The sequence below is a fragment of the Elephas maximus genome, chromosome 6 (assembly GCF_024166365.1).
Source record: "Elephas maximus indicus isolate mEleMax1 chromosome 6, mEleMax1 primary haplotype, whole genome shotgun sequence".
Taxonomy (NCBI): Eukaryota; Metazoa; Chordata; class Mammalia; order Proboscidea; family Elephantidae; genus Elephas; species Elephas maximus.
This window is the reverse complement of record NC_064824.1, coordinates 141,871,445-141,883,800: the sequence shown is the minus strand read 5'-3', so window position 1 is coordinate 141,883,800 and position 12,356 is coordinate 141,871,445. Positions and strand designations below refer to the sequence as shown.

General features: G+C 49.9%; 1 protein-coding gene across 3 annotated transcripts in view; it reads left to right on the top strand.

Annotated features, from left to right (window-relative positions):
* The first annotated feature begins 252 nt into the window (after positions 1-252).
* NDUFA10 (NADH:ubiquinone oxidoreductase subunit A10) overlaps positions 253-12,356 on the top strand; it is a 54,323-nt gene continuing 42,219 nt past the window's right edge. For 2 of the 3 annotated variants that reach the window (XM_049888599.1, XM_049888596.1), the window contains exons 1-6: positions 253-340; positions 862-1,078; positions 6,261-6,429; positions 7,598-7,813; positions 9,028-9,114; positions 9,839-9,960. In XM_049888599.1, the coding sequence (XP_049744556.1) occupies positions 1,004-1,078; positions 6,261-6,429; positions 7,598-7,813; positions 9,028-9,114; positions 9,839-9,960 (669 nt within the window). In that variant the 5' untranslated portion in view covers positions 253-340; positions 862-1,003. Of the gene's footprint in view, positions 341-562; positions 645-861; positions 1,079-6,260; positions 6,430-7,597; positions 7,814-9,027; positions 9,115-9,838; positions 9,961-12,356 lie in introns of those variants that run through there. The other variant, XM_049888598.1, reaches the window with a different exon arrangement.

Sequence of the window (12,356 nt, the reverse complement as noted above, 5' to 3'; positions counted from 1 at the left end):
ATGGAACCTGGGTGTGGACCCCGGGCAGGGAAGCGGGAGCTGGGAGATTACCTCCGGTCGGGGAGGTGGGAGCTGGGGGGGCGGCCCCCGGGCGGGGAGGCGGGAGGTGAGGAGGTGGCCTCCGGGCGGGGAGGTGGAAACTGGGCGGGCGGCCCCAGGGGGGAGGTGGGAGCTGGGGGGCGGCCCCCGGGCGGGGAGGCGGGAGGTAGGGGCGTGGCCCCCGGGCGGGGAGGCGGGAGCTGAGAGGTTGACCTCCGGAGCGGAGACGGGACTTAGGACGACCCCCGGGGCGGGAGATGGAACCGGGAAGGGTGACCCCGGGCGGGGAGGCAGAAGCTGGGTGGGTGGCCTCCGGGCGGGGAGGCGGGAGCTGGGCGGTTGATCTCCAGGCGGGGAGGCGGGAGCTGGGGGGCGGCCCCCGGGGGAGAGGTGGGAGCTGGGGGGGTGGCCCCCGGCGGGGAGGTGGGAGCTAGGGTGGTGGCCCCCGGGGGAGAGGTGGGAGCTGGAGGGGGTGGCCCCCGGGCGGGGAGGCGGGAGCTGGGGGGGGCGGCCCCCAGGCGGGGAGGCGGGGCCCGGGAGGTTGACCTCCGGAGCCGAGACAGGACTTAGGAGGACGACCCCGGGGGCGGCCTCCGGGCGGGGAGGTGGGAGCTGGGGGGGCGGCCTCCGGGCGGGGAGGTGGAAGCTGGGGGGGCGGCCCCCGGGCGGAGAGGCGGGAGCTGGGAGGTTGACCTCCGGAGCGGAGACGGGACTTAGGAGGACGACCCCGGGGGCGGGAGATGGGACCGGGAAGGGTGACCCCGGGCGGGGACACGGGCCTGAAGAGTGGCCCCGCTCCTCGCCCCTTCTTCCTCCCCGCAGCCCGCCGCACCGCCCAGAGGGTTCCCGACAGGCGCCGCGCGGGCACCCCCCGGTGACGTCACGAGAGCGCGCCGTCAGCAGGAGAGGACCCCGCCGCGCCCGCGTCCTCTCTGGCCCTTGATCCTGTGCCTACCGCCTCGCCATGGCCTTGAGGCTCCTGAGACTGGCGCCCGTGTCCGTGTCGGCGCGCGGCCTCGCGGCGGGCGCCCCGCGCATGGTGAGGGGCGGCAGCGGGGGCGGCGGGCCGGGGTCCTGGCCAGACCTTCCTCGGCGCGGCCCTTCCTTTTCTCCTCGGGGCTCCGGGCGGGTGCTGCCGGGTCCCGAGAGGGGCCGCGAGCTTCAGACCGTTTACTCTCAGCTCCAAGCAGAGCGCTGGGGATCGGGGGTGGATTGGTCACCTGTCTGCCCTCGTTGGGGAGACCAGCTTGGAGATGCTGTACCCCAGTGCAGTTGTTGCTCTAGACGTCCGAGCAGATGTGGCATGAACCCAGAAGAGGCTGGGGGCATTGCTCTCATGCAGTGGTTGGTTCTTGTAGCATTTCTATTAAGCGCCAATTGAGGGTCAGTCCCTGCTAGAAGTTGGAGTTCAATACTGTGCAAAAACAGAAGAGAACGCATTTGGGTTCCATTTGGAGGGATTAGGAGGAGTACCTGTGGCAGAGAATGCTGGGATGATACTTCACGTGAAAGGAACAAAAGAAACAAAAGCACTGTCGCTGGAAACATTTGGAAAAGTCTTTCTTGCTGAGTGTTGGCTTGTGGCTGGAGCCATATTGATACCAAATGGTAAAGGAACTTGACCTCTGTGCTAAGGATTTTGATCAGCCAAGGATAGAGAACAGAAGAGTCACATTCTCATTAAAATGTCCGATCAGCTTCCGAAAGGTCACAACCTTGAAAATCCTGAGGAGCAGTTCTACTCTGCACACATGGGGTCGCCATGAACCAGAGAAGAGGTGCCTGAACGGCAACAAATATTTTAAGGAGACAATATTTTAAGGAGAAAGAGAACAGTGGCCAAATCTCTTTAATACCCTATATTCTTTTTAGTGGGTGGTTAGTATTCCGCAGAGTCCCTGGGTGGTGCATATGATTAACCCGTTTGGCTGCCTTCATTCCAGTCCACCCAAAGGTGCCTTGGAAGAAAACCCTGGCAATCTATTTCCGAAAAATCAACCATTGAAAACCCTTTGGGGCATAGTTCTACTCTGACACTTTTGGGGTCACCATGAATCAGAGTTGACTCAATGGCAGCTGGTTTGAGTGTTCCATAATATACCTTTATTTTTTAAAATTACTGCTCTGATATTGAACATGAAGGGTTTCTGTTTACATTTTTGATGCATAAACCACATTTCATTCAGCATCCTTGTAGGTAAATTTTTGCATCCAAAAAACCCAAACCCGTTGCTGTCGAGTTAATTCTGACTCGTAGCAACCCTACAGGACAGAGTAGAACTGCCTCAGGGCTTCCAAAGAGCAGCTGGTGGATTTGAACTGCTGACTTTTTGGTTAGCAGCCTCAACTCTTAACCACTGTGCCGCTAAACCCACTGCCGTCAAATAGATTCCGACTCATAGCAACCCTATAACACAGAGTAGAACTGCCCTATAGAGTTTCCAAGAAGCGCCTGGTGGATTCAAACTGCCAATCTTTTGGTTAGTAGCCGTAGCACTTAACCACTACACCACCAGGGTTTCCCACTGTGCCAGTTAAAAAAAAAAAAAAAGTTGGGCTCCCTTAAATCTTTGCATAGATCCATATGTATTCCGTAGATTCCTGACTGAGTATCCCAGGATCCTCCAGGCTTACATCATAATTAGCAATTTATGAGGGAACTTATTGTCCAGTCCCAACTCTGCCCATTATTGTTAAAAAACATAAAATCTCTCCCAGTTTCATACAGAAGTGTTTGCTCTTTGTTTAAAAAAAAAAAAAGAAAAAAGCCAAACTCACTGCTGTTGAGTCGATTCTGCGACCCTGTAGGACAGAGAACTGCCCCATAGGGTTCCCAAGGCCATAAATCCTTACGGAAGCAGACTGCCACATCTTTCTCCTGAGGAGCAGCTGGTTCAACACGCAGACCGTTTGATTAGCAGCACTCCTTGTTAGTAGTCATTTTTTTTCTTTCTTTGTAGCAAGGTTGTACATTTTTCATATGGCTATTGGCTGTTTTTAATACTTTTTAAATAAGTTGCTGTTTGGATTGAATTGTGTCCTCCCCAAAACATGTGTTGTAAATCCTAAGCTCTGTGCCTGTGGTTGTAATCTTGTTTGGGAATGGGTTGCCTTTATTATGTTAATGAGGCAGAATTGGTGTAGGGTGTATCTGGAGTCAATCTCTTTTGAGGTATAAAAGAGATTAAACAAGCAAACTAGGAAGCAGAGACGGGGGAAGAGAGATGCGAAACCACACGAAGATGTCCAGAAGCGGTAGCTCAAAAGACACAAGGACTTTCCTCCAGAGGTGACGGAGAAAGAAAGCCTTCCCCTAGAGCCAGCACTGTGAATTCGGACGTCTAGCTTACTAAATTTTGAGAAAATAAATTTGTTTGTTAAAGTCATCCACTTGTGGTATTTCTGTTATAGCGGCACTGGATAACTAAGACAGTTGCGCGTTTCTTACTGTTTTTGTTATTGCTCTGTAAGACCTGTGTATACATAAAGGTTATTTCATCGTGTATTGAAAAGACTTTTCTCAATTGTTTGCCTTTTGATTGTGTTTTTTCTTTTCTAACTATTTATGGATTCTCAGGAATGGCATGCTGAGATGTGTTTTGGGAAGGTTGTTGTGGAGCGTCTGTTGGGGAGGCTGGAGGCAGGCCATGGGGCAGTTTTTCACTTTAGACAAGACTGCAGACTCAGTGCAGGGGGAGGGGGATGCTGTGCTTGGGATGTCGAAGACTCAGCATCAGTGGGATTTTGTCAGCAATTGTGGAGTTGAGAGAAGGAGGAAGATATCAAAGGTGACTCTTACTTGCTCTGTTTTGCTTGGTGGATAGTGGACTGGAAGCATGTGAGGGAGAGCAGATTTGGGGGTTGGCGTAATAGGTGTTAAATTTCAGGTTTGGATCTGTCAACCTTCAGGTACCTTCAGGACATCTAAATGGAGCTGTTTAATTGTCAGTGGGAGAGCTAAGTCGAGCTCAGGACGGAGCCCTGATGTAGAGAAACACTTTTTATTCCCTTCCTCCCTCTCTCCACCTCCTTTCTCCCTGTCTTCCTTTCCTTCATTCATCCAGTTTTGTTTGATTTTCAGCATGGTAGACATATGCTAGCATAAATATGTTAATATCACACGTAAGTAAAATTTTGCCAAAGATCATTCAAAAGCAGCTGCAGCAGTATATCTACAGGGAACTGCCAGGAGCTCAGGCCAGATTTAGAAGAGGACATCGGACAAGGGATACGATGCTGATGTCTGATGGATGCTGGCTGAAAGCAGAGAATACCAGAAAGATGGTTACCTGTGTTTTATTGACTATGCAAAGGCATTCAGCTATGTGGATCATAACAAATTATGGATAACATTGCGAAGAATGGGAATTCCAGAACACTTAATTGTGCTCATGAGGAACCTGTACATAGACCAAGAGGCAGTCATTTGAACATAGCAAAGGGATACTGCGTGGTTTAAAATCAGGAAAAGTGTGTGTCAGGGTTGTATCCTTTCACCATACTTTCTCAATCTGTATGCTGAGTAAATAATCCAAGGAGCGGGATTATATGAAGAAGACCGGGGCATCAGGTTGGAGGAAGACTCGTTAACAACCTGTGTTATGCAGATGACACAACCTTGCTTGCTGAAAGTGAAGAGTGCTTGGAGCACTTCCTAAGGAAGATCAAAGACCACAGCCTTCGGTATGGATTACATCTCAACATAAAGCAAAGATCCTAACAACGACAAGTAAGCAACATCGTGATAAATGGAGAAAATATTGAAATTGTCAAGGATTTCGTTTTACTTGGATCTGTAATCAACACTCATGGTAGCAGCAGTCAAGAAATCAAAAGATGCATTGCATTTGGCAAATCTGCTGCAAAAGACCTTTTTAAAGTGTTAAAAAGAAAAAATTTCAATTTGTGGACTGTCGTAGGCTGGTATTCTCTGGAGAAGCAAAACCGGTAAAATATCTGTATCTGTCTACATGTCTGCAGAGAGAATGAGCGAGAAAGGTTTATATCAAGGAAGTGACCCCCGCAGATGTTGTAGAGGCTGGAAAGTCCCAACTCCCTGGGTCAGGCTGGAGGCTTCTCTCGACTCATGTAGTTGCAGGAGCTAGCAAACTCAAGATCCAGCCCTTGGAGCCTGAGGAATCCCGAGATCAGCAGTCAGACTGCTAGCTCAGCTTCCAAGAACTGGAGGTCAGATGAACAGGAGCCAGCTCCAGGATCCAGAGCCAGCAAAAGCCCACGAGCCTTGCCAGAAAATCCACCAATATTGGATGCAGACCACACCCCCACGGAAGCTGCCTTTCAGCTGATTGTCTACTCACAGCAGAGCCCATCATGGAAGTGATCCCATTGTGTCAGATCTCATCATAAAAAAAAATACGTCACTGTCGAGTTGATGCTGACTTATAGCGACCTGACAGGACAGAGTAGAACTGGCCCGTACAGTTTTGAAGGAACACCGGGTGGTGGATTTGAACTGCCAGCCTTTTGGTTAGCATCCATAGCTCTTAACTACTACGCCACCAGGGTTTCCATATCTCATCGTGGAGGTGATTATATTGTTCTATGACTGCCATACTACATCATAACTACCAAACCACTGAGAATCATGGTCCAGCCAAGTCGACACACTGTCTTAAGGATCACAGGGACTAAGGTGCACCTGACCCAAGCCATGGTATTTTCAGTCACCTCCTATGCATGCGAAAGCTGGATGTGAATAAGGAAGACTGAAAAAGAATTGCTACCTTTGAATTATGGTGTTGGTAAAGAATATTGAATATACCATGGACTGCTGTAAGAATGAACAAATCTGTCTTGGAAGAAGTATAGCTAGAGTGCTCCTTAGAAGCAAGCATGGTGACACTTTGTCTCACTTACTTAGGACATGTTATCAGGAGGGACCAGTTCCTGGAGAAGGACATGATCCTTAAGTAGAGGGTCAGCGAAAGAGAGAAACCCCCAATGATATGGATTGACACAGTGGCTGCAACGATGGTTTCAAGCATCGCAGCGATTGTGAGGATGGCGCAGGACCCGGCAGTGTTTCGTCCTGCTGTACGTAGGGCTGTGCTGAGTGGGCATCGACCTGATGGCACCTAACAACAATACTGTGTTAGTGTTTTTCTCACCAGGGGTTGTTTAGTACTGTCAGCTAACACTTGCTACCACTACCTGGGACCCAGTGCTCACGTTGTGCTGTTGCTTGCTGTCATGTTTTTCAGGGAGGAATTCATACAGGTGCACGGTGCAGGCTGCCGTTTGGCCCTTTGGCGTTCATACTTGGCGATAAGACAAGCAGGAAGCTGACAGAGCATAGCAAACTGGTGACCGTGGATGGCAATATCTGTTCTGGGAAAAGCAAGCTTGCAAAAGAAATAGCAGAGAGACTAGGTAGGTGTAAGCTCACGCATGCAGAATGACTGCCTTTTCACTGCTGTGTGGTTGCTTGTCGCGGTTTTATATTGATTTGATATTAATTAGGTGGAATTGCCCCAAAGGTGGGTATTGAAAATGTTTGAAGTATTTATTGGAAAAGCTGTTTCTAACCTTTCAGATTTAGAAGTTAAAACATAAAAACCATGCTGGTTGTCTTCCTGAACTGGAGTTTGATCTTGACAGCCTGAGCGGCGTGCTTTCCCATGGGCTGCCTGATGTGAACTCTAAATGGAACAGACCCCAAGCCTACTGGTGCTGAGTTGACTGCAGCTCAAAGCAACCCTGTGGGACAGAGCAGAAGTGCCCCACAGGGTTTCCAAGGCTGTAATCTTTACGAGAGCAGACTGCCATAACTTCCTCCTGTGGAGTGGCTGGTGGGTTCGAACCACCGACCTTTTGGTTAGTAGCTGAACACTTAACCGGTGCCACCAGAGCTCCTTCCTAAAATAGACAGGGCTGCTATTATTGCTTATTTTGATGGTGTTGTTTTTGTTAGGTGCTGTCAAGTGAGTTCCAACTCATAGCAACCCCGTGTACAATAGAACAAAACACTGCCTGGTCCTGCGCCATCCTCACAATCATTGTCACGGTTGAGCCCATTGTTGCAGCCACTGTGTCAGTCCATTTCGTTGAGCGTCTTCCTCTTTTTCGCTGACCCTCTACTTAATCAAGCATGTTGCTCATTTTACAGATGGGTTAGAAGCTGTTGCCACACAGCTGGCTAGTAGCAAAGCTGGAGCTGGCACCCATCTCCTACCTCGTGGTACAGGTGTTTGTGGTGCGCTCTGTAGTGTTTGACAGGCAGTTCCTCCCACTTGTGTGGAACGGTCCTCCCTGGGTTATGGGAAGCTCTCCTCGGCAAGAAACTCCTACAAGGATGCAGTGGAACTGGCTGCCTGTGGGCCTTCAGCACACATGTGCATGCTACACGTGTGTTCAGACATGTCCCCGTCCATGTCTGCACTTTCTCTCTCTCACAGGTCTGTGAACGGCACCAGCAGTGATGTTCTGACGGAAATTTGGCTGACTGCCAGCCTCTCTGTGCTCTTCTGCTAGTCCCTGCTTGTCATCTACAGGTGTGAGGGACCCACGTGCCATCTTGTCTGACGGTCTCTCTCTTCAGGTTTGAGGCACTTTCCGGAAGCGGGAATACATTATGCAGACAGTACAACAGGAGATGGGCAGCCACTGGACGTAGAGTTCAGCGGCAACTGCAGTTTGGAGAAATTTTATGATGACCCGAAAAGCAACGATGGCAACAGCTACCGTCTGCAGTCCTGGCTGTACACCAGCCGTCTCTTGCAGTACGCGGACGCCTTGGAGCACCTGTTGAGCACAGGTTCAGTATCAGTGGGAAGTAGCTGCTGGGGCACCTTCTGCATTTGAACCCTGTCCTGGCATCCTAGATGGCCACCAAGGAGAGCTTTCTCTTTCTTCATGTGTTTGATGGTGGTGCAGGTTCCACTGTTCCAGTAAGGCTATAAATTCCCTGAGATCTGTGTTACTGTTGCTTCCGGTTAGAAGTAACTTCGTATTATTTTGTCGTCATGTAATGGAGTGAGATTAATGGATTGTGTGGCATTTTTGTGCTGCCAATGTAGACATGTAGGTGAAATGTGTCAGAACTCCATAGGAATGAGGGCGTGAGAGAGACTGGAGAGCCAGTGAGGCAGCCATGGAGCTGGGGCAACCACAGAATAGGGTGTCTGGGGTGCATTCATCTTGGGGTACCTGTTAAGCCCTGAGGAGGTCTGCGCGAAGGTGGCTGCGGGGAGACTGGTGGGGAGCACCTGGCTGTGGTGCTCTGAGCAGGGTGGGCCCTCGGTGGCCTTCGTGACTGTTGGGAGGCCTTGTCACTGGACACAGCGAGTGGGCTGAGAAAAGATGAGGCCGGGAAGTGGCGGGTGAGACGGGAGGGCCTGGGGCACACAGGGCCTTTGGGTTTCCTGTGAAGGAGGTAGGGAGCCACTGGGAGGACTTTGTAGTCGTGCAACACGGTCTGTTTTGAAAATGTCACTCTCCCGTTACGGGGAGTAGATGAGGGGCGAGGGCGGGTGCAGGGGGGCTTTTACTGGCTGTCGCCTTGTCCAGAGGTGAGGAGGCCTGGAGGAGGTGACCGGGAAGCCATGCGAGGTGGCAGGATTCCAGGTACAGCCTGGAGAAAGAGCCAGTGGGATTTGTCTGTGAGCGGGATGTGTGGGGAGGTGGGGTCACGATGACTCTGTGATCTGACCCAGGCAGTTGTGGGGGACTGGGATGGGGGTGACCGTGTTGGGGTTGTTGGGGTATGGAATATATGGTTGAAATACCACTTTTTAGACAAACTGGATGCTTTCGTTGTAGCCGATTGAATGGAGCAGAACATTACATTGGCAAAAAGCAAAAATTATAGAAAATGATTTCCCACCTATAAGTGCATCTGTGTTCTTTTGAATGTATTTGGTGTGGTAATGGAGTTATAAATAGCTGGGCTTCTGTCTGTTCGAATGAGATGACTGGTTTCCAGCGCCGCAGTGTTACTTGCTGCTCTTTACTGTCTCCCTCTTTTCACAGGACAGGGCGTTGTGCTGGAGCGCTCCATCTTCAGCGACTTCGTTTTCCTGGAGGCGATGTATAACCAGGGGTACATCCGGAAGCAGTGTGAGTGGTCTGCAGGGGCGCTCATGCAGGGCGTGTAACTGCCAGGGGTCCAAGCGAGACACACTGCCTGGCAGTCTGTGTGCATTCATCAGCATGTCTCAGATAGATGAAGAAATGCCGTCACTTAGTACATTTCCACAGAAAAAACACCTTAGAGAACTTAGGTTTTTCCATCTCTTCCTCCCCTAAAATAGGTGTGTTTGTCCTTGCACACCTACCTGTGAAATCAGAGTGGTGTCCCAGATCCTTGGACACACAAGTTCACCCGTGCTACCCAAGGACCGCCACAGGAGACCCTCCAGTTCTGGGTCCTTGGACACACAGGAGGCCTTCCAGTCCTGGGTCTTTGGACACACAGGTTAACCTCAGCTACCCATGGCCTCCCCAGGAGACTCCTAGCCTCTGCCCAGCTAGCAAATCAATGAACTGTTTATCTTCAGGTTTCATTTTGCGGAGCTGTTTGGTTTGTCCTTTGTTGTTTTTATGTCATTAGAGTGTCTCCTTCCTGTCCCTGCACTTACACGGTTGCAGCCTTGCGGGGTAACCCTTTCCTCCATCCCACGGGCTGCCGCCCTGCTGTCTGTAGGGGCAGCAGCCTGCGTGGAGCATTGTTGGAAGCCTGACAGGTGGCAGGTGGAAGAGAATTAGATCATTGGGGCTGAAAGTAGAGAAACCCCATGTGGGGAGTCTCAATGATGGAGTGACCCTTCTCTTTCCATGTCAGGTGTGAACCACTACAGAGAGGTGAAGAAGATCACTGCCAGCGAGTACCTGCCTCCTCACGTGGTCATCTACATTGACGTGCCCGTCCCCGAGATCCAGCGTCGCATTCAGAAGAAAGGAGATGTAACTCAGCTTTTAAATCAGAGCCCATCCTTCTGTTTATGGGCCCTTGTTATTTTTAAACACAGATCATCATTTAAAAGCCATGTGTACTTTAGGGTGCTAATACCGAGGGTGCACCTGGCCTGGGTACTGCACGTGGGGTCCCAGCTGAGTGAGCCCACCTGTGTGGGTGGGTGCTGCCCTCAGCTCAGTAACAGCTTTCTGTCACTTATGTCCATTCTCCCCATTCTTGGGAGCGTGGCGAGTTCTCCTTCCAGAACTGCTTCTGTGTCTGTGCTTTTATTCTCTAATGGAGCTTTCATGTCTTGGTATTTATCTACAAAGCGAAAGTGGTTTCTTACATCCTGCAGTTCTCCACTCCGTCCTGTTCACTCAGATTGTGCCATTCTGCCTTTTTGCGGCTTGTGGGTTCTACAGCAGTAGAACAGTGACTGCCACAGAAACCACTGAGTCTTTGTGGGGTTTGGCGAAACTTAGCAGGTGGCCTAGAAACTCCAAATCTTGAAGTCACCCATGGCCCTTGGCTGGGAGGGCATGATGCGGGGACAGATTACCAAAGACCAGCTCTGCCCTCATGCCCTCTTCTCATTTGGAAAGAGGACTCCCAGTTCCGTTATTTTTCAGGGGCAAATGTGATCTTTCTGACACTGATGGAAACCCAGGGCGACCTGCGTGCTCGTCCCTGAGGCCCCGTCTTCCGTGCTGGAATTCTCGCAGGTGTTCAGTAAACTGAGTGATGGATGCTGTAAGGCCAGCAGAAAAGTCCCATTATCCTTTGCTGCTCCTGAAAGGTCACCCAGGACTCACTTCCTTCCCCTCCTTCAGCACCAAACACATCGGTGGCATCTCTCTATCCCTGCTTACTGCTGGTCTGTTGCATTTATTAAGAGTTTGCGCTCAAGTGTGATACATGATTTGGGCTTTCTGGGCATTCCACTTAGTGGCAAGAGGAGGGAGCCGCAAGTTCCGGATGTTGAATTATCTCTCAGTGAGATGATTTTGAACACCTTTGCTTGTTACAGTGACGTTTGTTGAGAAAAACAAAAGCTCATGTTCAGAGTCCTCTAGGTGGTGCTTTTGTTACCTGGGATAACACTATTTCAAAACACATTGGAGGTCCAAATTAGGGCTATCCTTTTCTTTTTTTAATTTATTTTGCCATGTAAAATCTTAGACAGATACTGTCATCAGCTCAAATTACCACTGTTGAGTAAGAAAAAGAGCCCTTTTATCTTCAGAGAGACAGTATGCCATCAGTAGGTGTGCATTCTTGGCTCTTACTTCAGCACAGTCCGCAGCGACTATCTCGGGGCCTCTCTGTCACAGCCTTTGGAGATCATTGATGTGAATGTCCAGAAAACATGTCTAAACTTGAACAAAACAGGCCAAATTGTTGATAACCGAATCTCTTTTATCTAATTGTGTGTGGGTCAGATTTCTGAGATAGTTGTGTTTCTGTGTTGTAGGTTCACAGTACGTTGGAGGCCCTTTTGTAATCAGTCTGCATTTAATCTTGTTTTACTTGGAGCCTATCTCATATAGAGGTTTGTAGCCCTGTCACCTATTAAAATGAGCGGTGATTTCATTCACAGCACTAATAAATACCTATCGTATGCAAGGTGACTGCCAGGCATCTTGGAGGACATGGAGGTTAACAAGGACTGCCCATTTGCCAGGCAGGCCCTTACTTGAAAGCAGCACTTCCGATTTCAGTGCTCCATGGAGAATGTAACCCGCTCTTTCAGCAGTGAGATGAGAATACGCAGTTGCCTGGAGCTTGCTTTCGCAGTGCCTGCTCTCAGCGTTGGAACTATTGTAGGCATTTTTAGTAAATGCTTTTTGAATAGTCTTTTTTTTCTTAAAGCTGTTATTGAGGTATAACTTGTACTCCATGAGAGTCACCCATTTTAAGTGTACAGCCCAGAGGTTTTTAGTAAATTTATCAAGTTGTGCAACTATCACCATACCACAGGCTTAGAATGTTTTCATCATCTCGTAAGTCAGAATAGTAGGAAAAAAGAAAGAAAACAAAGCTCATTGCTGGTGAATCAGTTCCAACTCATAGTGACCCCACAGGTTTCCAAGGAGTGGCTGCTGGATTTGAATTGCCAACCTTTTGGTTAGCAGCCGAGTTCCTAAGTACTGTGGTGAAATGAAATAGTAGGTCTAGTCATTTCTCTCTCCTGTCTCCTCCCACTGTTCCTCCCACTGGTGGTGTTGAGCCTCCACTCTGCTGGGTACTGTGGTGCTGGGGGCACTTCCGTGAGCAGAGTGGACGCGGCCTTTGCTTTTGTGAGCCTACGTTCTAGTGGGGGTGACAGACAGTAAGCAAGGAAATAAAAAGAAATGTATGAAGGAGAGCTCAATGCCATGAAGAAAGTAAACAGGGTAAACCG